General features: G+C 45.3%; 1 protein-coding gene across 7 annotated transcripts in view; it reads right to left on the reverse strand.

The window, feature by feature from the left end:
• Nucleotides 1-2,570: 2,570 nt before the first annotated feature.
• LOC112248528 (EMI domain-containing protein 1) overlaps nucleotides 2,571-21,110 on the reverse strand; it is a 62,637-nt gene continuing 44,097 nt past the window's right edge. Inside the window, exons 5-18 of one of the 7 annotated variants that reach the window (XM_024417642.1) lie at nucleotides 17,691-17,795; nucleotides 17,390-17,451; nucleotides 17,104-17,236; nucleotides 16,266-16,310; nucleotides 16,062-16,160; nucleotides 13,095-13,211; nucleotides 10,593-10,679; nucleotides 8,433-8,485; nucleotides 8,224-8,286; nucleotides 8,066-8,110; nucleotides 7,781-7,825; nucleotides 7,398-7,409; nucleotides 4,734-4,824; nucleotides 2,571-4,356 (exon numbers count right to left, since the gene is read on the reverse strand). In XM_024417642.1, the coding sequence (XP_024273410.1) occupies nucleotides 4,217-4,356; nucleotides 4,734-4,824; nucleotides 7,398-7,409; nucleotides 7,781-7,825; nucleotides 8,066-8,110; nucleotides 8,224-8,286; nucleotides 8,433-8,485; nucleotides 10,593-10,679; nucleotides 13,095-13,211; nucleotides 16,062-16,160; nucleotides 16,266-16,310; nucleotides 17,104-17,236; nucleotides 17,390-17,451; nucleotides 17,691-17,795 (1,097 nt within the window). In that variant the 3' untranslated portion in view covers nucleotides 2,571-4,216. Of the gene's footprint in view, nucleotides 4,357-4,733; nucleotides 5,137-7,397; nucleotides 7,410-7,780; nucleotides 7,826-8,065; nucleotides 8,287-8,432; nucleotides 8,486-10,592; nucleotides 10,680-13,094; nucleotides 13,212-16,061; nucleotides 16,161-16,265; nucleotides 16,311-17,103; nucleotides 17,237-17,389; nucleotides 17,452-17,690; nucleotides 17,796-21,110 lie in introns of those variants that run through there. The other 6 variants (XM_024417643.1, XR_006083221.1, XM_024417648.2 and 3 more) reach the window with 6 other exon arrangements.

Here is a 21,110-nt window from a genome sequence, read left to right on the forward strand (position 1 = left end):
CGGTGAACGGTCAGGGTTCCATAGCCGCAGGCAGAACAGTTGAAACTGGAGCAGCAACACGGCCAGGTGGACTGGGGACAGCAAGGAGTCATCAGGCCTGGTAGTCCCGAGGCATGGTCCTAGGGCTCAGGTCATCCGAGAGAGAGAAAGAAAGATCTAGAGAGAGCATACTTAAATTCACACAGGACACCAGATAAGACAGGATAAATACTCCAGATATAAGAAACTGACACTAGCCCCCCGACACATAAACTACTGCAGCATAAATACTGGAGGCTGAGACAGGAGGGTTCGGGAGACACTGTGGCCCCGTCCGACGATACCCCCGGACAGGACCAAACAGGCAGGATATAACCCCACCCACTTTGCCAAAGCACAGCCCCCACACCACTAGAGGGATATCTTCAACCACCAACTTACCATCCTGAGTATAGCCCACACAGATCTCCGCCACGGCACAACCCAAGGTGGTGGTGCCAACCCAGACAGGAAGATCACGTCAGTGACTCAACCCACTCAAGTGACGCATCCCTCCTAGGTACGGCATGGAAGAGCACCAGTAAGCCAGTGACTCAGCCCCTGTAATAGGGTTAGAGACAGAGAATCCCAGTGGAGAGAGGGGAACCGGCCAGGCAGAGACAGCAAGGGCAGTTCGTCGCTCCAGTGCCTTTCCGTTCACCTTCACACTCCTGGGCCAGACTACACTCAATCATAGGACCTACTGAAGAGATGAGTCTTCAATAAAGACTTGAAAGTTGAGATCGAGTCTGCATCTCTCACATGGGTAAGCAGACTATTCCATAAAAATGGAGCTCTATAGGAGAAAGCCCTGCCTCCAGCTGTTTGCTTAGAAATTCTAGGGACAGTTAGGAGGCCTGCGTCTTGTGACCGTAGTGTACGTGTAGGTATATATGGCAGGACCAAATCGGAAAGATAGGCAAGAGCAAGCCCATGTAATGCTTTGTAGGATAGCAGTAAAACCTTGAAATCAGCCCTTACCTTAACAGGAAGCCAGTGTAGAGAGGCTAGCACTGGAGTAATATGATCAATTTTTTTGGTTCTAGTCAAGATTCTAGCAGCCGTGTTTAGTACTAACTAAAGTTTATTTAGTGCTTTATCAGGGAACCCAGCAAGTAGAGCATTGCAGTAGTCTAACCTAGAAGTGACAAAAGCATGGATTGATTTTTCTGCATAATTTTTGGACAGAAAGTTTCAGATTTTTGCAATGTTACGTGGATGGAAAAAAAGCTGTCCTTGAAACAGTCTTGATATGTTCGTCAAAAGAGAGATCAGGGTCCAGAGTAACATTAAAGTCCTTCACGGTTTTATTTGAGACGACTGTACAACCATCAAGATTAATTGTCAGATTCAACAGAAGATCTCTTTGTTTCTTGGGACCTAGAACAAGCATCTCTATTTTGTCCAAGTTTAAAAGTAGAACATTTGCAGCCATCCACTTCCTTATGTCTGAAACACAGACTTCCAGCGAGGGCAATTTTGGGGCTCCACCATGTTTCATCGAAATGTACAGCTTATCTTTTACATTCTGTGATGATATACCTTACCTTTGTTTAACGATTGTCCATCCTTTATTGGAGTGTTGCAGAAAATAAAGGATATTGTGATTTTCAACTTCCACCCTGCTTGGGCCTATGTTCATCACTACTCCAGGCACAGAGGTGAGAACAACAGTAGCTTGTTCAAGTCTGACTTACTACTACCTAGCCTTGGAATGGCAGAGTTGGTTGCATGAGTGAGTATTGTCACATGAGACTTTGTTGTTTATTACAGATTTGGGTCGTTCCCTCAGGCGGATCCCTCTAACCTTTCACCCATGAACCCACAGCCTTGGCCAGCGCCTGTTCCTCAATGGCTGATGAATGGGTCTGAAGCAGTGTCAGAGGCCCAGTTATTGGAGGAGCAGATGCTGAGGGCGGGGGTACTGACCTCCTTACAGGATGTCCCGGAAGAACCAGGGGTCAAAGTGGAAGTGTCAATGTCCTAGTGTCCTCTCTGAAGTCAGTCAGGTTTACTAGGGTATTTACTAGTAAAGAAGAGCATATTTTGTTGTAGCCTATATGTATTCTATTTTATGGAGTAATTTATCATATAATGCTTAGCTGATTCCACCCAAAAGCAAGCTGTGATCAAACATGCCTGAGTCATCAAATAAAATAATTATGTTGAGCAAAAATATTATTGACATCTTTTTTTTAAGGCTTCAGCAACTGGAGAAGAGTTTCCTACACATAAAGCTGTGGTGGCGCTGGCTGCCACTAGATGGCGCCATCTCCCTGCTCATTGATGACAGAGTTGGGGAGGAGGCTGTGATGACATCCAAAGAAAAGAGCCCCCTGCCACCAAGGAATACCAGAGGCCTGTCAGATCAACACAGAGTGGCCAACTAGCAGGAGTTTGGAACAGAAGGTATGATTTAGTATCACGATATAGTTATTTGCTTGGGTTTTACTGAGCTGAACTTGTGTTAAAATGTACCCTGGGGGATAAAAGGAAAAGACAAGAGTACTCAAATAAATGTAATTATGAAAAGAATGAGGACAATGAGCCTGTTAAAAAACACAAAACAATTATTTATTATACCAAGCATCTACACAATTTTTTTGCACAATAACACATTAGCAAGCAATTTGAAATGGGCCCAAAATGGAAAAGACATATCACGTTACATACAAAACAAGAAACTGTGATTGATATTTTTTTATAAGATAAAGAAACACATTTGATCAAAGAAGCCTTTTTCTTTACTGTGACAGATAAATCAGTCGAAGTATACGAAAAAAGTATGAAAAATGTATGCACTCACTACTGAAAGTCGCTGTGGATAAGAGCGTCTGCTAAATTACTAAAAGGTCAAATCTAAAGAATGAAATAGTGGTACAAAGTTACGCAAAAAATGTATTCAAGTTCCATCAACAAGTCCTCTACTCCTACTGTGTGCTTAGGACTGAAGTTGCTGTAGGAGAAAGGGTTTCTTAGAGATGACATTGCTTTAGCTTGTGGCTTTAAAATAAATGTGAGGTGTCTTACTACTGACAGTTTATGCACGAGCTGCAGCTTGGGGTTCGAAAGAAATGCAGGAATTTGGTCACAAATCAGAACTTTGTAGAATATACTTTGCTATAAGGATATGAGTTTTGTATTTCGCCACCGTTGTTGAGAAAATACTGTCTAAAAATGTAGAAAGTGCAGAAAAGGGTAGCACAGAACTGAATTGATGTGCAACAACATAAATCTCAACTAGAATGTGAATCAAATAAATAGAATGACATCCCTTGTGTGTTTGATTGAAATGGGGGGATATCAGACACCAAGACACACACACAGATATGCTTGACTTTTCATAACATGTTAACTGACACCTCAACGGGAACGGTGTGTAAATCTTCATCTTTATAGTGCACTTCATAACAAGGATTAAAACAATATTATAGAACCAAAAGGAATATAAAGGGAAGAGGTTTGTTTGTGTACATGTGTGTCTTGTAGTCTGTACATGTTAAATATATTTAAATAAGTAAACCTCTGAGATTCCCGACATTGTTAAAGTCCAAACAAATTCTCAGAGCCAGTCTCTTTTCTTTCACACTTGATTTCTCCTTTAATTGACCCTCATTTGTACTATACTGCAATGACCCTTATAGTCCAGAATTGTTTCAGTTGAATGAGCACCATTAAACATTTCAAGGAAAACTCCCCGCAAAAATGATCATACGATGCTTAAATGCATCATACAGGGATGATTTCTGTATTTTGAAAGTTACACATCTTGAAAACTTTATTGCTGACAAGCAAAACATTTGGGACTATGTCAACAATGCACGAATGAAACAAATACCAAAATATAGTTTTGGGGTGGTATTTTCCTTCAATAATGGGTTTCCTTTTATCTTACAAGAATCTTTGCATGTTTTCCGAGGCTGAAATATTTCCTAGCTGTAGACACAGGGACGGGACACAGGGGGAGCCATGGGTCTATGAGGAGGTGTGTGTTGGGGTAGAGGGGGGTGGTACTGGTTCCCAATGGAGGTGGGAAGACTCCGGAGCATCAGTGGGGCTTCCCTGAGGTGTCCCCCAACTTTCATCTGATGGTACAGCTGACAGAGGGTATCAGATAAGGTCTGGATCAGTAGAGTGCCAGAGAGACCTAAGGGAGGGCTGGTTAGACCCCGTGATCCTCAGAGATGCAGGAGGGATTCTACTTCCCCTGAACCTTGGTGTCCGAGGACAGAGGAGGGGAGACAAGCCAATAGGGTAGGGCGCCTGCCCGCTTATTCCTGTAGAAACCGCCTTGGGACGCAGTGCCGAACGAACCATCTCCAGACCCTAGATCAGGCTCTGTTGAAGAAACAATGAGTTGGGGCCATGCTACCCTATGCATACATATATGAGACATACATATAAAATACTTAGTTAATAGAGCACATTATTAAATATCATAAAGCATTTATATGATGTTGCCATAGGAGGCTGATGAGATATCGATCATTATCATGTGTCTAGAGATGAAAGTCATTTGAGTTACATGCATTTATTTAGTGAAGAAATCAACATTTACTGGTAGATGTCTACTAATGTGAGTCCACATAGAGCAACAACTTTTAAAGCAAAAAAAAATACATAAAATAGTATTTTAAGTATGATCCCCGCATGCCAAATGCAGTGGATAATGTAATCTAGCCTGAATGAGGGGTGAGGATGGTTACCAGCGTTACCTGGCCAGATGATAGCCTCCAGCAGTGTCACCCTGCGAGCCAGAAGCTCCAGGTCTGCCTGCAAGTCTTGGAACATCTTCAAACTAATGTCCTATCGGAGAACAGTGACAAGGGGACTGGGTGAGGGGTGGAGAGTGGACACACCAGGCCTGGTCCTGGGGCTGTTCTACCTCTGTCCATACCCCATGTCCCACGTCCCACATCCCACGAGTGGTGGAGGGTGGGGTGAGATCCAGCCTCATCTGACCCCTGCCTAAAGCTGACCCTGCTGCCTCAAGCTGACCCTGCTGCCTCAAGCTGACCACGCCTCCTACTCACCATGAATACCGATCATAGTCTCGAGGATTAAAACCCTCTCGGCTAAGATCTTCAGCGCTTCTCTGATCTGATGTATCCCGTCCCCCTGTGAAGATAGATACAGCCGTCAAGGTAAGGAGCACAAGCCAAACAAATTGCCCGCCAAGGTGCAAGTCATTTTCTCTCGGTCAATCCATTATAGCAGTTAGCAGGTTAAAACCAGTCCACGCACCCAGCCCGCATCCCTTTACCTCATCCCTCCCCTGTATCTCTCTATCTCCCTCGTTCTCTGGCCATGCTGCCATACCAGGCCAGTCTTTGCCATGCTGGGTAAAAACAGCATGCACATCACAACACATTCCTATGTTGTTGACATAACAAAAGTGGAGTAGACTGTCCAAGGCTTCAGGTTTAACCATGCCATCCACATTCCCTCTGGACTTGATCAAGATGAGCAGCTATTCAACCAGGCAAGTATTTTAGAGGGGTTGCATGACAAAAAAAAGTGATTTTCTAAAACAAAGTCTTAGTCTGAAGTCTCAGTATATTGTATCTACATGACTGTTAATACAGCTGTGGTCATAATAGCTGCCAATCCATATCTCACTGTGTTAAAATATGCTCACCAGATAAAGCCAGTAAGTCTTTAGTCTTTTTTAAAGTGTCTGTTTAAAATGAGAAACAGATCAATATCTACTTTTCAAGAAAAACCTACTGGCTTTATGAATAATCCCCTAAGAAAAAATATGAAACATAGAAAATAAAAACACAAAGATAACACAGACACAAGCAATCATGTCAGTGACAGTTGATAAAGAACGCATGCACACAATTTTGTTAACGTGGATGCCTGAGTACTTTTCTCTTGGGTCAAGAAATAAGCTGATTAACGAGTAGCGGACAAATCTCTACGGAACAAAAGGCAAGATTTCCTTAAGCTACAGTACTGCATATCTATAAATCATAACAATGTCCAGTGTATTTGTGTTTTTCCAGGTTGTATGGCTCCACAATAACAAGCTCCTTTATGTCATGGTTGATTGATGAGGAGCAGATGGGAGCAGAACAGATAATGGGGCTGTAGTGAGGCCGTTGAGGAGATAAGAAATATATTTTGGGTTTTGCGATACATTTTAGAGTAATCTTGCCTGGTTCCTGTGTTACTGCTGCATTTTGTTGTTATTACACTAAGTTAAACACAGAGTTTACATATGAGTTTGGCAAAAAGAGAAATGGCAAACAGTGCAGTAACTAAGGATGGGAGCATGCAGCCATGCATTGTGGGACACTGGAGGATAGCTGTATCCACTCACATTTCCAACCCCAATCCAAAACACCCTACCCCACACACCCAGCACTAACCCATCCCCACTGTTCCCACAACTCTAAATGGAGTGATTTGGCATATACATTCGACACATGCTTAAGCAAAAAGGCCCGAGGGGGTGTGGTATATGGCCAATATACCCCAGCTAAGGGCTGTTCTTACGCACGACGCAACACGGAGTGCCTGGATTTTACAGCCCTTAGCCGTGGTATATTGGCCATATACCACAAACCCCCGAGGTGCCTTATTGCTTTTATAAACTGGTTACCAACGTAATTAGAGCAGTAAAAATGTTTGTCATACCTGTGATATACGGTCTGATATACCACGGCTGTCAGCCAATCAGCATTCAGGGCTCGAACCACCCAGTTTATAATAACATTTATACTATGTATACACAATATGTGTTGTACACTAGTTAAATTAACATATGAACATGTCATCCTTTGCAAAATGTATATAATTTGTAGAAGGGTTTGTAAAAGCATGGCATGATCAAATATTGATCCTCAATACAACTATATATTACATGCCCCTCAACAGATTCTTATAGATTCCATGATCTTTCCCTCAGTCAGCAAATGACTTAGCACGTGTGAGGTAGGAGCATCAGGCAGGCGTGTGTGTATGTATATGCCAATGTCAGATTCTCAGAATGTGACTGTGAAAGGTAGCCATGGAGACAGTAGCTTGCAGAGGGAGTCAGACAGCTTTAGGGTCGGACAGGAGTAGGACAGTGTTTTCAACAAGGGGCAGCATTCTACAGCACACACCAAGGACCAAAAAACCACATGATCATAAAATCATCATGAAACAGAACACACACAAACAACAGCAACCACAATCCCACATGCAGTAAATGGACATACTATAAAGTAAATAAGTATTTCAAAAACAAAACAAATGCAGGACCATTTGCAGAACAATACTAACAGTAAACTTGATGAAAAAGTGAAATCGCAAAGATAAGCATGTAAACGTGGTGATTGGACATGGATCGTAGTGGTGACTTGCTGTCAAAAATCATTTAGATCACTTACATTTAGATTGTTCTTGTAACATGAGAAAGATGCAAAGGAAAAGCAGTGATTAGACGGACACAATAATTGTCTATACAGTAAACAGTATTTATACAATTTAAGTACACTGTGGGGAAATTGACTCTTTCTCAATTCGTTTTCCCGCATTTCTCGCATCCTATATCCTTGCTTCCTTCTCAAACACCATTGGAAGAGAAGACCCCAAGGTTCCTCCCCTTGGACATTCTCCTCCTATGGCTTTGGTGGATGCAAGGAGAGAAGACACAAGGAATCAAAGAAAGACTATATAGAAAGACTATAATTGAGAAAGGGCCCCAGTTTCCTCTCCTGCCTCCTGGTCTTATGCAGCCCAGTGGTGTACAGCCCATATATTTTAATCTTACCGGCAGGCCTTTCTCTCCTGGTTCTCCCTTGGCTCCTGGTACTCCCTAAATAGAAACATTAAGTAAAGAGTAATGGAACACCTGTGATGTCACTTCAATTGCATGACAGTACTGCCTTTGAAAAAGCAGCAGAAGAAACCCATTCTCTGAGTTTGTGAGAATGCTGGTTTGTATAGTTTACCATGCTGTATTCTGGTATGACGTGTAGGTTTTCCTCACACTAACGCGTCTTTATGAAGGCCATACTCATCAGGGCCACAGCTATACAGGAAGTAGGTGTCTTACCGGATCTCCTATGAATCCTCTCTCTCCTGGATATCCCAGAGGACCCTAAGAAGCCAGAGGCAAGTTAGGAGTTTTGTCTCTCTATCTAGGGGATGGAAAAAATAGAATGGAAACATTAGGTGTGGTTGGGCCCTGGCTGGCCTGTGCATTGTTCTCACTCTCTCCCCACGTTCTCCTTTTGGCCCCACTGGGCCGTGTCTCCCAGGGGCCCCCGACTTCCCCTGTAGAGAGACCGGAGATAATGTTGAAAAAGACACATCATTTGTAGAAGTGTGCAGTAAGTGGATCTAATCTCACTCATATGATGATGATTATTTCTATTGCACCATTACACACTGCCTACTGTAGTGCTAAGGCAAACACCTACGTTCTGTCCTGCTGGGCCAGGGGGTCCCATGGGGCCTTTGGGGCCTGGGGGACCTGTATGAGGGGACACATAAGGAATGTGAGCATTAAGGTAATAAGCAGCTTTTAGGTTAGGTTGCCTTTATAGGCCAAGATAGGTTATTATCAGACACACAAGGCAAATTGAGAATGAAAGGAGAGACAAAATAAAGGAGAGAAAAAAAGATGAATTATGGATAATTGATAGGAAAGGGTTTCATGTTATGTGTGTTTTGGAACAGCTGGAACAAGATAAGACAATCAGATTATGCAAAGGCATTTGGACTATGACATAAACCACGGTTAAAAAGTCAAACAAATAATAAGAAGTCATTTTTCAGATGAATACTAACAACTGTGTCTTCCTATTCCTACCTCCACTGTAGGCATGTAAAGAATTACTGGACTGGGGAAACCGTTACATATACAGACACGCTTGTTACAACGTTATATTGAACACACTTAAATCTGCCTTGGTTGGCCATGATAGAAGGGATGCTAGATATGTCTTATCCAAAATGTGATCAATCATAGGAGCTGGCCCAAGCTCACTCCTCTTACGGCTCACTTTAAACACGGGAATGAAAAGGCTCATCTTGACACATAATTCCATTGAACGCTGTTGATGCAAACTAAGGCAGGAGGGACAGGCAAACAACAAATCAATCCAACGTTTAAGAGACAGGAAGCAACTCCAACTTCCTCAAATGAGGAAATCAGGAATTTCAAGATGAGAGTTGGGGACAGGGGAGATGTGTTTCAGTGAGAGTTGGGGACAGGAGAGATGTATTTCAGTGAGAGTTGGGGACAGGAGAGATGTGTTTCAGTGAGAGTTGGGGACAAGGTAGATGTGTTTCAGTGAGAGTTGGGGACAGGAGAGATGTGTTTTAGTGAGAGTTGGGGACAGGGGAGATGTGTTTCAGTGAGAGTTGGGGACAGGGGAGATGTGTTTCAGTGAGAGTTGGGGACAGGAGAGATGTGTTTCAGTGAGAGTTGGGGACAGGGGAGATGTGTTTCAGTGAGAGTTGGGGACAAGGTAGATGTGTTTCAGTGAGAGTTGGGGACAGGAGAGATGTGTTTCAGTGAGAGTTGGGGACAAGGTAGATGTGTTTCAGTGAGAGTTGGGGACAGGGGAGATGTGTTTCAGTGAGAGTTGAGGACAGGAGAGATGTGTTTCAGTGAGAGTTGGGGACAGGGGAGATGTGTTTCAGTGAGAGTTGAGGACAGGAGAGATGTGTTTCAGTGAGAGTTGGGGACAGGAGAGATGTGTTTCAGTGAGAGTTGGGGACAGGAGAGATGTATTTCAGTGAGAGTTGGGGACAGGAGAGATGTGTTTCAGTGAGAGTTGGGGACAGGAGAGATGTGTTTCAGTGAGAGTTGGGGACAGGGAGATGTGTTTCAGTGAGAGTTGGGGACAGGAGAGATGTGTTTCAGTGAGAGTTGGGGACAGGAGAGATGTGTTTCAGTGAGAGTTGGGGACAAGGTAGATGTGTTTCAGTGAGAGTTGGGGACAGGAGAGATGTGTTTCAGTGAGAGTTGGGGACAAGGTAGATGTGTTTCAGTGAGAGTTGGGGACAGGGGAGATGTGTTTCAGTGAGAGTTGGGGACAGGAGAGATGTGTTTCAGTGAGAGTTGGGGACAGGAGAGATGTGTTTCAGTGAGAGTTGGGGACAGGAGAGATGTGTTTCAGTGAGAGTTGGGGACAGGAGAGATGTGTTTCAGTGAGAGTTGGGGACAGGAGAGATGTGTTTCAGTGAGAGTTGGGGACAGGGAGATGTGTTTCAGTGAGAGTTGGGGACAGGGGAGATGTGTTTCAGTGAGAGTTGGGGACAGGGAGATGTGTTTCAGTGAGAGTTGGGGACAGGAGAGATGTGTTTCAGTGAGAGTTGGGGACAGGGGAGATGTGTTTCAGTGAGAGTTGGGGACAGGGGAGATGTGTTTCAGTGAGAGTTGGGGACAGGGGAGATGTGTTTCAGTGAATCTGACAGAGAACGAAGACTTTTGTTCATTCTTATATTTAGTCCAGGGGCATAACTGGTATGAGAACCCAAATGAATATGCAATTGAATCACTACACTGACATGATATTGAAACCAATATGTTTTCTGGCTGGGGACCAAGACAGAGAGACGGAGATACTGACCAGCAGGTCCAGCAGGGCCTTGGGGGCCCTGGACAGGAGCCCCTCGTGGGTCAGGGAAGGTGTTGGAGAGGAGCAGCTTGCCCTGACCTGGAATACAGAGGACATGCACACAGGCGAGTGGTTAAAAAGGACAATGGCAAGAGGACTGATGGAGCACTTCATTTACTGAACTGCATTACTGACAGGTGCCTACAGGGGGCAATGCTCTCACACAAATGTCCAGGCTTCTTTCAGAACCATCACACGAGCCCATCTTCTACATAGATAGGTAAATGTATGGCTAAATATCATATCATGATTATCACATTGTTTGCACTCAGGTGTATGTGGAATTCATGTCCTACAAGTACACATGGTTCACTATTTAAGAATGACTTGAGTCACCTCCATTGACATTGTGCTGACAGAGCACTTCTGAGCTGCTCTACATCTGTTGGGAAAGAGAGAGGAAAAAAGGTAGGAAATGTCCCAGTGATGTGGAAGTGTGTGGTTTTCAAGGGTTGTCTCAGGCTGACAGGGGGCACAGTGTTGATGGAGTGCCACAGAAGAGGAGAGCAGGTAGGAGAAGGCCTATCAACGAGACACATCCTCCAGCTGCCACACTGACTCTAAACTCTGTTCCAGTCCCACACAACCTTTTCTAAAAATAGCTGCGGAGGTGAGGTGTCTGCCTGTTTTTCTGTCTGTTCGTCTGTTCTTCCGAGCCTCCCACTAGTCCGTCCTTCGGTTTGTCTGCCTGTCTGTCTCTATTGAAACATTCTTTATTTTTCTCTTCAATTCCAGCTCCTGTTCTTCAACACCTTCTCTGACATGGAGTCCATGTCCCTCTACTTCCAACCCCACAGTGTCCTACAGCTGTAATGTCTATGATCTTCTAAAACGGCTAGGTTCACACATCCTCTCACGTCCCACCTGAAGACAGCAGGGTTTATTCCCATTCTGTTGCAGGAGATTCCAGCCTCCAGATCGATACGGGGAAGCCAATAAGCCAGTGTTTTCCAAAGGAAGCTCAGCACAGAACCCCTGCTTTCACTTTGATGTGAAAGAAACGTCTCCTAGTCTCAGAATTCTCAATGCCAACTCTGATTTACTTACAGCTAGAATTATCCATCTTTTCAACTACACAACCGACACTCTGCAGCCCATTTCCTCCTCTCTATTTTAGCCATTCAGCCCTCATACCTTCCCATATTGCCTGAGCGCCAACCTTGCGGGAGGTTGTATGAACCCCTTTTTCAGCTCCACATCTGGAAATGGTTGAGTGACATCAGTGATGGACAGGTTCTTATCCCAGTTTGTGTCTTCGCCCCTCCCTCTGTCTCTCTCTCTCTCCCATCTCTCTCTCTCTATATATGTATATATTTCCCTTCCACAGACTCAGACCCTCTCAACCGGCACTCAATCACCTTCCTCTCAGGCCATTTTGGCAAGTAGACATGACCTGGGGAGAGGGAGTACCTGTTAAAACACATTGCATACATTTGTCTCTTTCTAATATCCTTACATTTATTCCCTCAGCCATCCTCTCTGTTTCTCCATCTCTCTCTTCTAACTCAAATAGAAGTTCAACATGACTCTATGTGTCACGGTCGTTGAATGAAAAGGACCAAGGTGCAGCGTTGTGAGCGTACATATTCTATTTATTAGAAAAGACGCCAAACGAAACAATAAACACTGCAAACCAAACCGTGAAGTTAAAGGCTATGTGCCATAAACAAAGTCAACTTCCCACAAAGACAGGTGGGAAAAAGGGCAGCCTAAGTATGGTTCTCAATCAGAGACAACGATAGACAGCTGTCCCTGATTGAGAACCCTACCCGGCCAAAACATAGAAATACAAATAATAGAACATAGAATACCCACCCCAAATCACACCCTGACCCAAACCAAAATAGAGACATTAACAGGATCTCTAAGGTCAGGGTGTGACACAGTGTAATGTAAAAGACATGGGGAACATGGTAATTTTCAGTGGAAGTGAGAGCATCAACAGGTATTTCTCACCTATTTAAAGACCAAAGGAAGGTGGCATCCTCAGCCCACACCTCTCAGTAAACTACTGCCTCTGCAGATCCACTTATTTTGGACTCATGGCAAATTGATTCTGTGTGGACTGAGGTCACTTCCTCTGGTTTGGCACAGAAAAATTGTGAGAAGGGGAGGGGTGAGGGTGGTTGTCTGACAGAGGCCGACTATGCATCTGGTTTTTCACCTCTGGGACATCTCCAAGTCCATAATCCTGGGGTGTGAAAACTCATGAACTGCACTAGAATGGTCTACCATTTTCATACAAACCCACTGAATGGAAGATTGACCCAGATGAGCATGAGCGATGGTGACAAAGCGCAATTAGGGCTGTAAGGCACACACATTGGCCTACATGACATCATAATTACAAACAAATTATTTGAGTGGGAGGTGTTCCATAACACTACTGTTAATCTGATGAATGGAGTGTGTGGTGTTGGATATGGCTGTCTGTTGTAGTGGTGCTCCCCTTACCCCGGTCTGGCTCTGGGATGTGGGCACTGGTAGTGGCTGGGGGTCCAGGGGGTCCTGGAGGTCCAGGAAGCCCAAGTAGACCCCTCTCTCCTGGGAGACCTGGTAGACCTTTGGGTCCTGGGGGGAGAGGAGATACACCACACTGTTATGCTGAGGGACAGCATTGGCATGACAATGACGGAAAGGGTAGGTGAAAAGTCAGCGACAAAAACAAGAATCAACATTGAGCCAGCATTGGTGAAGAGAGAAACTTTTCATCTCTCTTGCTATACCAATGGATTTTTTATTGAGTATTTTCATAATTTCAAAGGGCACCAGAGGTGATTCCTTGATGAAGAGGTTTCACCCTGTGTTGCCTTTCCTGGCATGCATAGCAGTGGCAGGGGAACGCTGGTGAACCTATAATTAAGGTGATGGGTACAGAGCAATACGATATATAGTAGAGAATGTAAAGGGAGGGAGAGTGCGGGAGAGACAGCAAGCGCTGCATGGTGTATTAAGTTTCAGTGCTTGGCGGTTGTGCGAGGCAGGCTAATATCAGCAGGAGCAGGAGAGGAGAGGAGAGGGGGGCTGAGAGACTGACTGGTGTTCAGCTGTAATTAACAGGAGGAGGCCTCTTAATGGCCGTGTGCTGGGAGCTCAAAGGGAGACTTGAGAAAGCTCAAATAAACACCATTAAAGCCGGAGCGTATTAGCGGACTATTGCTCAATAAATTACATTCTGCCTGCGTCTGCACGAGCCGGAGTGTGGGAGCATGCGCCGTTGTGCACGTGTGTGTGTGTGTATATATAACTTGTCCCGACAAGCCAGCCAATGTTTCTCTCTCCCTCCCACAACGACTTCTCCTTTTGTTGAAAAGAGGTCGAGAAAGAAAAGCTGAGATGTGACTTGTCCCTGTGGCCCAGCTGGATTGGGCTGTTCCATCCACAAACCCAAACAAAGTGCTTCACCTCCCAACCACAACATCTGACCTCATTGTTTGCACTTTCCTGAGGTAATGCTGTGCTCAACATGACCCCTGACCTCCCCATCCCCAAAGCGCAAGCACACATAACCCTCATCTATTAATCTATCTCCTTGTCTTGTGACCTTGAATAAGGCTCTGGAGGTTTTACAATTATTGTATTATCAACTATGAATAACTTGGCATAATATTGTTTAATTTGTAACTGACTGCGTTGTGGTTCTGCACTAGCTCAACCCTACCTGAAGGTCCATGACCCTTGGTCAGCAGTATAGTAGCACAGCTGGGTAGTCAAAGTGGCCTCTCCAGAGTCTGTGTGTTCCCATGATGTTAGGGCAAACAAGGCTCTATTTTTCCTGCAGAGTAATGGGGCCCTAATTCGGCTGTGGGCTACGGTGTCAATGTGTCAGTAAAAGTGTGTGTGCTCTTGCATGTGTATGTGTGTGTGTGTGTGTTAGGGAATCCTAGTTCTTCTATACAGGAAACATGTCCTTTCTGTGCGCTGATTAAGAGAAAAACAACCCAAAACACAACAATGCAGGGCTGCACACGCTCCAACCCCAACCTCACACTGCTTCCCTCCCTGCAGAAAAGTAGCAGCCCCCTGTTAATGTCATTCAATCTCCCCTTGAGTCTCATTGAATCGGTCTTTACTGTGTTGTCACCCCTCCTGAGTTCATTACGTTCCCTTACACCTACACCGTACCCCCCTGGACCTATCGCCACCGAACACGCTCTCATAACGCTCAGGTTACATCAAACACATTCTCGTCAATGGTAACATTTGTCTTACGTGCAACGGACAGGAAGAATTCTGCATGTGGAGAGAGAACATCGTTTTGGATAGAAACTCTCGTGCACTCTGAGAATACACATAATATAATGGAGATAGGGAAAACAACAACACCGTAGACATATGGAAGGCATAAGGAGACAGGACTTGTATACACAGCTCATGTTCATTTCAGATTGGATTCACATGGTGCTTCTCCGAAAGGGGTTTTGTAGTTGAACATTTGCTCTACCTCTCATGCCTATCCGGCAGCAGTAGGCACAGAGCAGGGTTCATATATCCCTCGGAGGGAAGGACACACACTGTCTAAATGTTCCACACGGAGAGGAACCACCGCCGCCAGCTACAACACGTTATGACAAACTTGATTTATTTTATTATCATTAAACTTGTAACTGCCTGGGGATGCCCGGGGATTTCTTGTTTCGCGACTGTTATTTATTATTTGTCCGTAACCATTTAGCCTCAAATATAAGACTTTTGCTTTCTTTATGTTGTTGAACGAACAACTCTGGTTGGTCAGCAGGCAGGAACAACAGCGAGTGTTCCCGAGCCATAGGGGAGTTTTGTGTAGTCTGAGGACAAATATTTTGGCAGCCTGCTGGAAACCATGCTGAATGTTTGAAAAGTCGAAGTTATCACCGTGCTGTCCACTGAGGAACAGCTGTGTTTTTCATGGACTACAGCATAGGTTTATGGAATGGCCGAGTGGTTTCACAGAAACACAAACACTCTGATGCAGGACGTCAAGATGCAGTTTGTTGCAGTTCGTTGAGATAGTTCTGAGGGACTTTTCCACAATTGTTTCAGGTCTCAAAGTGAGCAACACTCAGGGTTCTTGTTTGGGATGGCCTAGTGAGAGTATTGTCATAGTTTTGTCAGAGACAATGGGTTAATTGGGTGGGTATGCATACAATCCTTCTGTGCCCACAATGATCTTCACAACATGCGCATTTATTGACAAACAGTGTCATCGTCTTGTTTGACATCGGTGCACCCTGCTTGATCAACTGTAAACATGGAATTATCTTCATGTGGTATTCATGAAACTGCAATCATTCATACTGATTACGGTCTGTTATTATCATACTTCAGCCAAAAGGAATGACTGTCACAAATTTGGAGGCTTATGAAATCTTACAGTGAAATCAGTGGTTGTTTAATTAAATCATACAGTCTGCCATCATCTAGTTACAGTAAGTATCTTACCCACTGGTCCTGGGGCCCCCTTAGATCCTGGGGTCCCCGAGGGGCCCCTCACCCCAGCCTCGCCCCTGGGTCCCGGCAGTCCCTGAGACCCTGGCTTCCCTGAGCAAAGACAGGGGACAGTAACCATGTAGCCATACTGATACAGCCACAATATTTTGTGTTACAAAAAAAGTAATGACTGAGCTGACAACATCTCAAACTTACCATCTCGTCCAGGGGTACCGTCTCTGCCTCTTTCACCCTGTGGACCTGTGTGATAGGGAGGAAACAGACAGACGTCAGACAGCAGACCGGGGAAAGAGGAAGAGAAAGGGGTCGTCCATTGCCTTGTGTGGATAAATGGACTAGAGGTTGAGTGCTTCCTGAGGTGAAGGGTCACTAGATGGAGGTGGCAGAGCAGCTGCCATAGCTCTAATATTGTAGGGGAACTAAACACCTATACCAAACAGATAATGTCCTTCTCTCTCTAAACCAGTAAGACATTGACTGTGTGTTAGGGTGCCCATAATGGGGCATTTACATTCTTCAACAGGCCTTAGAAGGCCAGTGATGATCTTAACCTGGAAGCCTTTAGCTAAAACAGATTTCAATGTAATTGGATGGAAGTTGATACACTATTGAAAGGTCTTTTGAGAGTACAGCAGCAGAGCACCTTCTCTTTTCAGCTGCAGCCAAGGCTAGGCTGAGCTCCAGGGAAGGAGAGGGCTTTCATGCCCTAAACTGTTCACTTTCCACACACCATCCCTCCCTCCTTCCCACAGAACCCTGAAAGTGAGCAGTGCAGACAACTGGACTCTGACTAGTCAAAGAAGAAATGATTGTGTGTGTGTGTGTGTGTGTGTCTCCATCTCTCTCTCAGCGACAGAGGAAATAGGATATGAGGGGAGGAGAGCAGGTAGAGAGGCAATGGAGAAAGAATTATGGCATGTGCCGAGTGATTTCCTACTCAATTATCAAACATAACCACTCCACTCAAAATAATAGGCAATTATGGTTGCTCCTCAAACCTGCCCATACATGGGCATAGGAGACTTGTACATACCTATGGGTCCCTGCTCGCCAGGGGCTCCTTTGGTTTGTGGATCCACCATCTGTGAGGAAGATTCCCGTGCCGATCCTCCTTTACCCTGTAGGTGGCGGTGCGAAGCGGAGGCGGGAGAGGACAGCACCTGGACCTAGTGGGATAAAATGGTGAAGAGAGAGAAAGAGAGAAATTTAGAGAGTAACGCCAATGCCTTTCAAATGGACTCCAACACTGTTGTTTATGATGAGAGACGGTGTAGTCTCTCACTGCAGCACATTCTCCAGTAGAGGAGTCACCCCTGTACCTTTGCCTCCAGTGAGCTGAGTCTGTCTGTCAGGGCTGTGATTCGACTACAGTTGAGGCAATCTGGAGAATGGAGAAAGAGACAGATATTATATGTGGACAAGTATCGATATCTGCAAAAAGCGCTTCTAAAATGTACTTCAGGGAATTTGAGAAACATGGGGCCTGAGTATTAAAACAGAAACAGTGTAAAGGAGAGAAATGAAATCCCAGGTGTTCTGAGTCTGACGATATTCAAGAGAGAAATATGATTCCAGGTGTTATAGTACTGTGTAAGAGAGTGTTAGGGTCCTGGTTCTTACTGGTGGAGAGCTGCTCCCCTGTTCCTGTGCGGGCCTGGGCAGGTGGCCGGCGGAGAGTAGACGGCTTCCTCACCGCCTCCTGAGCCACCAGCTGGTTTCCTGACTCTGCAGAGGAAGAGGAGGATGAAGTGGAGTCAGATCGATGGACCACACAGTGAGGTCATACAGACGTCATTCCGTTATGAGGCACATAGTCAGTCATGCAAATGGCACTGATGAGCAGCGAGGCTTCCAGGCAACAGAACTTCATTACACAACTCAATCAACAGAAAAAGAAAACAAGTACCCCCCCCCTCCTCAAAAAAAAGCATTTTCACTCCATTTCTGAATGCTCAGTGGAGCCAACATTCTCTTGTCATTTCAAATGATCTGGCATTTGCTCTGAAAGCCCCGTACAATAACTCTCTGGTGTCCTGTGACAGTAAGGAGACAGGGCCCCTCTCCACCAGGTGACCTCACCAACACCACAGTCATGGTGGGCAGAGACCCAGCCGGTGAGGGCCACGAGGGAGAGGGATGGAAAGGGATGGTGCCAGATCAGACACGAAAGGCCCACAGCATGCCTTCTGCTCTCCAAAGTCCCACCCATAAACATCATATTCTGCAATTGTATCAAATTCACACACAATAAACTGCTTTCATTCTGGCATGATTTTATTGAGTATAAAAACACAATGCCTGGGAGAGAGTGAGTTAGACAAACAATAGCTGCCTTGTATTAGGAGAATGAGCCATTTCAGCTCTGAGCTCGATGTTCTGTCCTTCCTTTACTTGATGAAGTGTGTGAGTTTGTGGTCCTGCGGGTTGGGGATGTTTTGAATGGGCAGACCTTTGTGAAGTCCTAGACTGTGTGGTTCCGTCTGTATGACCCAGGTGCTCCTGACAAAAAGAAGAGCCTGGGCTTAGCACCTCGTTAGAGGACAGCCAACATCTCCTCTCCTCTCAGAGTCAGCTGGCTGGAGCCAAACACACTGCAAGCCACTGCCCAACATAGCCTGGGAATAGCACCTGCAACCCTTTCAGGGGCAGGGAGAGGAGACGATTATACTCCTCCAAGAGCTCACTCAATCTCTCTCTGTCAAACACTCACAGTCAGCCACACATACTGTAATATATCCTATGCGCTACAGATGCTTGTCGGAGACAGCACAGACAGACACGGAACAGAGAGTTCATGTTCTGTTTAGAGTTTGGTGAGAGTGAGTGGGAGAGAGAGGACAAAGGAGAGCCCTAACAGAAAGAGTCAATGTGCATAAAGAGAGAGAAGGAGAAAAGGAAAAGAACAGTGTGAAAAGGCTTTGTGTAAATGGATCCTGCTCCAGGCACTTTCCCTCAACCTTTGTGGTTTTGATTTTCTATGTTTTGGGTTGTAAGGCTTTCTCAGCGGGTTACTAATAGTGCATGTGGAAATGAAACAATGTTAGAGCTGAGACTGTAAAGTATTGGTATGTTCAAAGGAATGTGTAAAGAAAAACTGCTATGAGCCATGTCTTCTTCCATTTCAGTAAGAATGTAAAAATGTGTCGAACTTCGATCGGGGACTAAACACACTCTGTTCTGCTCCATGTCTTTCTATGAGTGTGTGTGTGAGTGTGTGTGTGTGGTGGGGGGGACTCAATAGAAGTTTCCTATGGAGACCGGCTCGTAATAATAGCTGTGTCCGATTTCAAATGGGCTCGGGAATTGAAAATATACCCCTGCACCAGAACGCACTGAAGGCACCTCTAACCCAGCGTCCCTCTCTTCTCTGACAGACAGCACCTCTTTTCTCCTCTAGACTATAGACCATTCAAGTGCCAAGTTCCCTCCACCCACACTCAAACACATTGATAAAACATTCTGCTGGCTTTGCACACAGACAACCGTACCCCACCCCAACCGCCTAACTTCCATTCTCTTACTCTCTCTTCTATTCACTCTGTCTCTCCATGTCTCAAGTTTTAGAAATCACAGGATAACAAGAAAACTATATTCCTCTATATCCCCATAGACAGTGTCTGTTAACCAGGGTGTGTGTGCATGTGTGTGCGTGTGCGGGGATTGGTGTGTGTTGACTTAGATGTGCTGATTGGGATCCATTCATTTGGGCAGATAGTAATAATGTCAGGGCTAATGACTGGCCCCTGACAGACATGGTTCAGTGTGTCCACTCTCTCTCTCTGTCTCTCTCTCTGTGTCTCTCTCTTTATCTCTGTGTCTCTCTCTGTATCTCAGCTAATTGGCCCACTAGAGGGGGTCAAAGAGACGTGCGAGTGCATTTGGCCCTTGACCCTGCGCTGCTCTGGGCTGTAATCAGTGATTGAATCAGAACTCTTCATTAGAGGAGACCCCTGTGGAGAGAGGAGAGGGTAGAGGTCATCCTGACATCAGCTCTGTCTCTGTGTCTGGTTCCAGGCTCTGGGGCTGACAGGATAGGACACACTGCACAGCACAGCACAGCACAAGGGGAGTTTTCCACTGTTTACAAACACACTGACAAGTCATTTCCTCCCCACTGGCCTGGACTGCCTAGTGCAACCCTCTCAGGATAAAGAGAGAGAGGAGCGAAGGTCACACCACTGCAGTGTCAGGGTTACCTAAAACCTATGTGTGTGTATGTGTGTGTGTGTGTCACAACTTTCACATAGCCACAGAAATAATGTATGACACACACACACACACACACACACACACACACACACACACACACACACACACAGACAGACAGACAGACAGACAGACAGACAGACAGACAGACAGACAGACAGACAGACAGACAGACAGACAGACAGACAGACAGACAGACAGACAGACAGACAGACAGACAGACAGACAGACAGACAGACAGACAGACAGACAGACAGACAGACAGACAGACAGACAGACAGACAGACAGACAGACAGACAGACAGACAGACAGACAGACAGACAGACAGACAGACAGACAGACTATGTGGCAGTAGTAGGGTTGGATGCTTTTCCTACTTGATAGGGCAGATAAATGGTGAGTCTCACTCATACCTCCTTTATTTGTGTTCAATGTCTATCTCATATGAAGAAGTATAAAGTACATACAGTATGTGTACTGGCGCTAGGAGCAGGGGACGGGGTCTTGGCATTCTTGCTGACAAGCTTCCAAAAAGCATAACACGTTCCCCCTCTGTGACTGGGTTTACCCAAATAACCCCCTTCACCACCCTTTAAGCATGCCCCTGAGGGCCCTCTGTGGCAGTCCGGAGGAGGCCCCTGCCAGCACACGGTCAGAGGGAGAGGGGCTGGGAGCCATCACACTCAGAGAGGAGAACAATGTTTAACCAACCAGCAGGCTGGTGTGTGCACGCGTGTGTTTGCGTGTGTTTGCGTGTGTGTGTAGTCATTTTCCATAGGCTCTTTTTGTTCTCCTCTCCTCTGCCTGCAGTATTATTAATGGTCCAAGGTCAG

This window comes from Oncorhynchus tshawytscha, linkage group LG04 (genome assembly GCF_018296145.1).
Source record: "Oncorhynchus tshawytscha isolate Ot180627B linkage group LG04, Otsh_v2.0, whole genome shotgun sequence".
In the NCBI taxonomy this organism is placed as follows: Eukaryota; Metazoa; Chordata; class Actinopteri; order Salmoniformes; family Salmonidae; genus Oncorhynchus; species Oncorhynchus tshawytscha.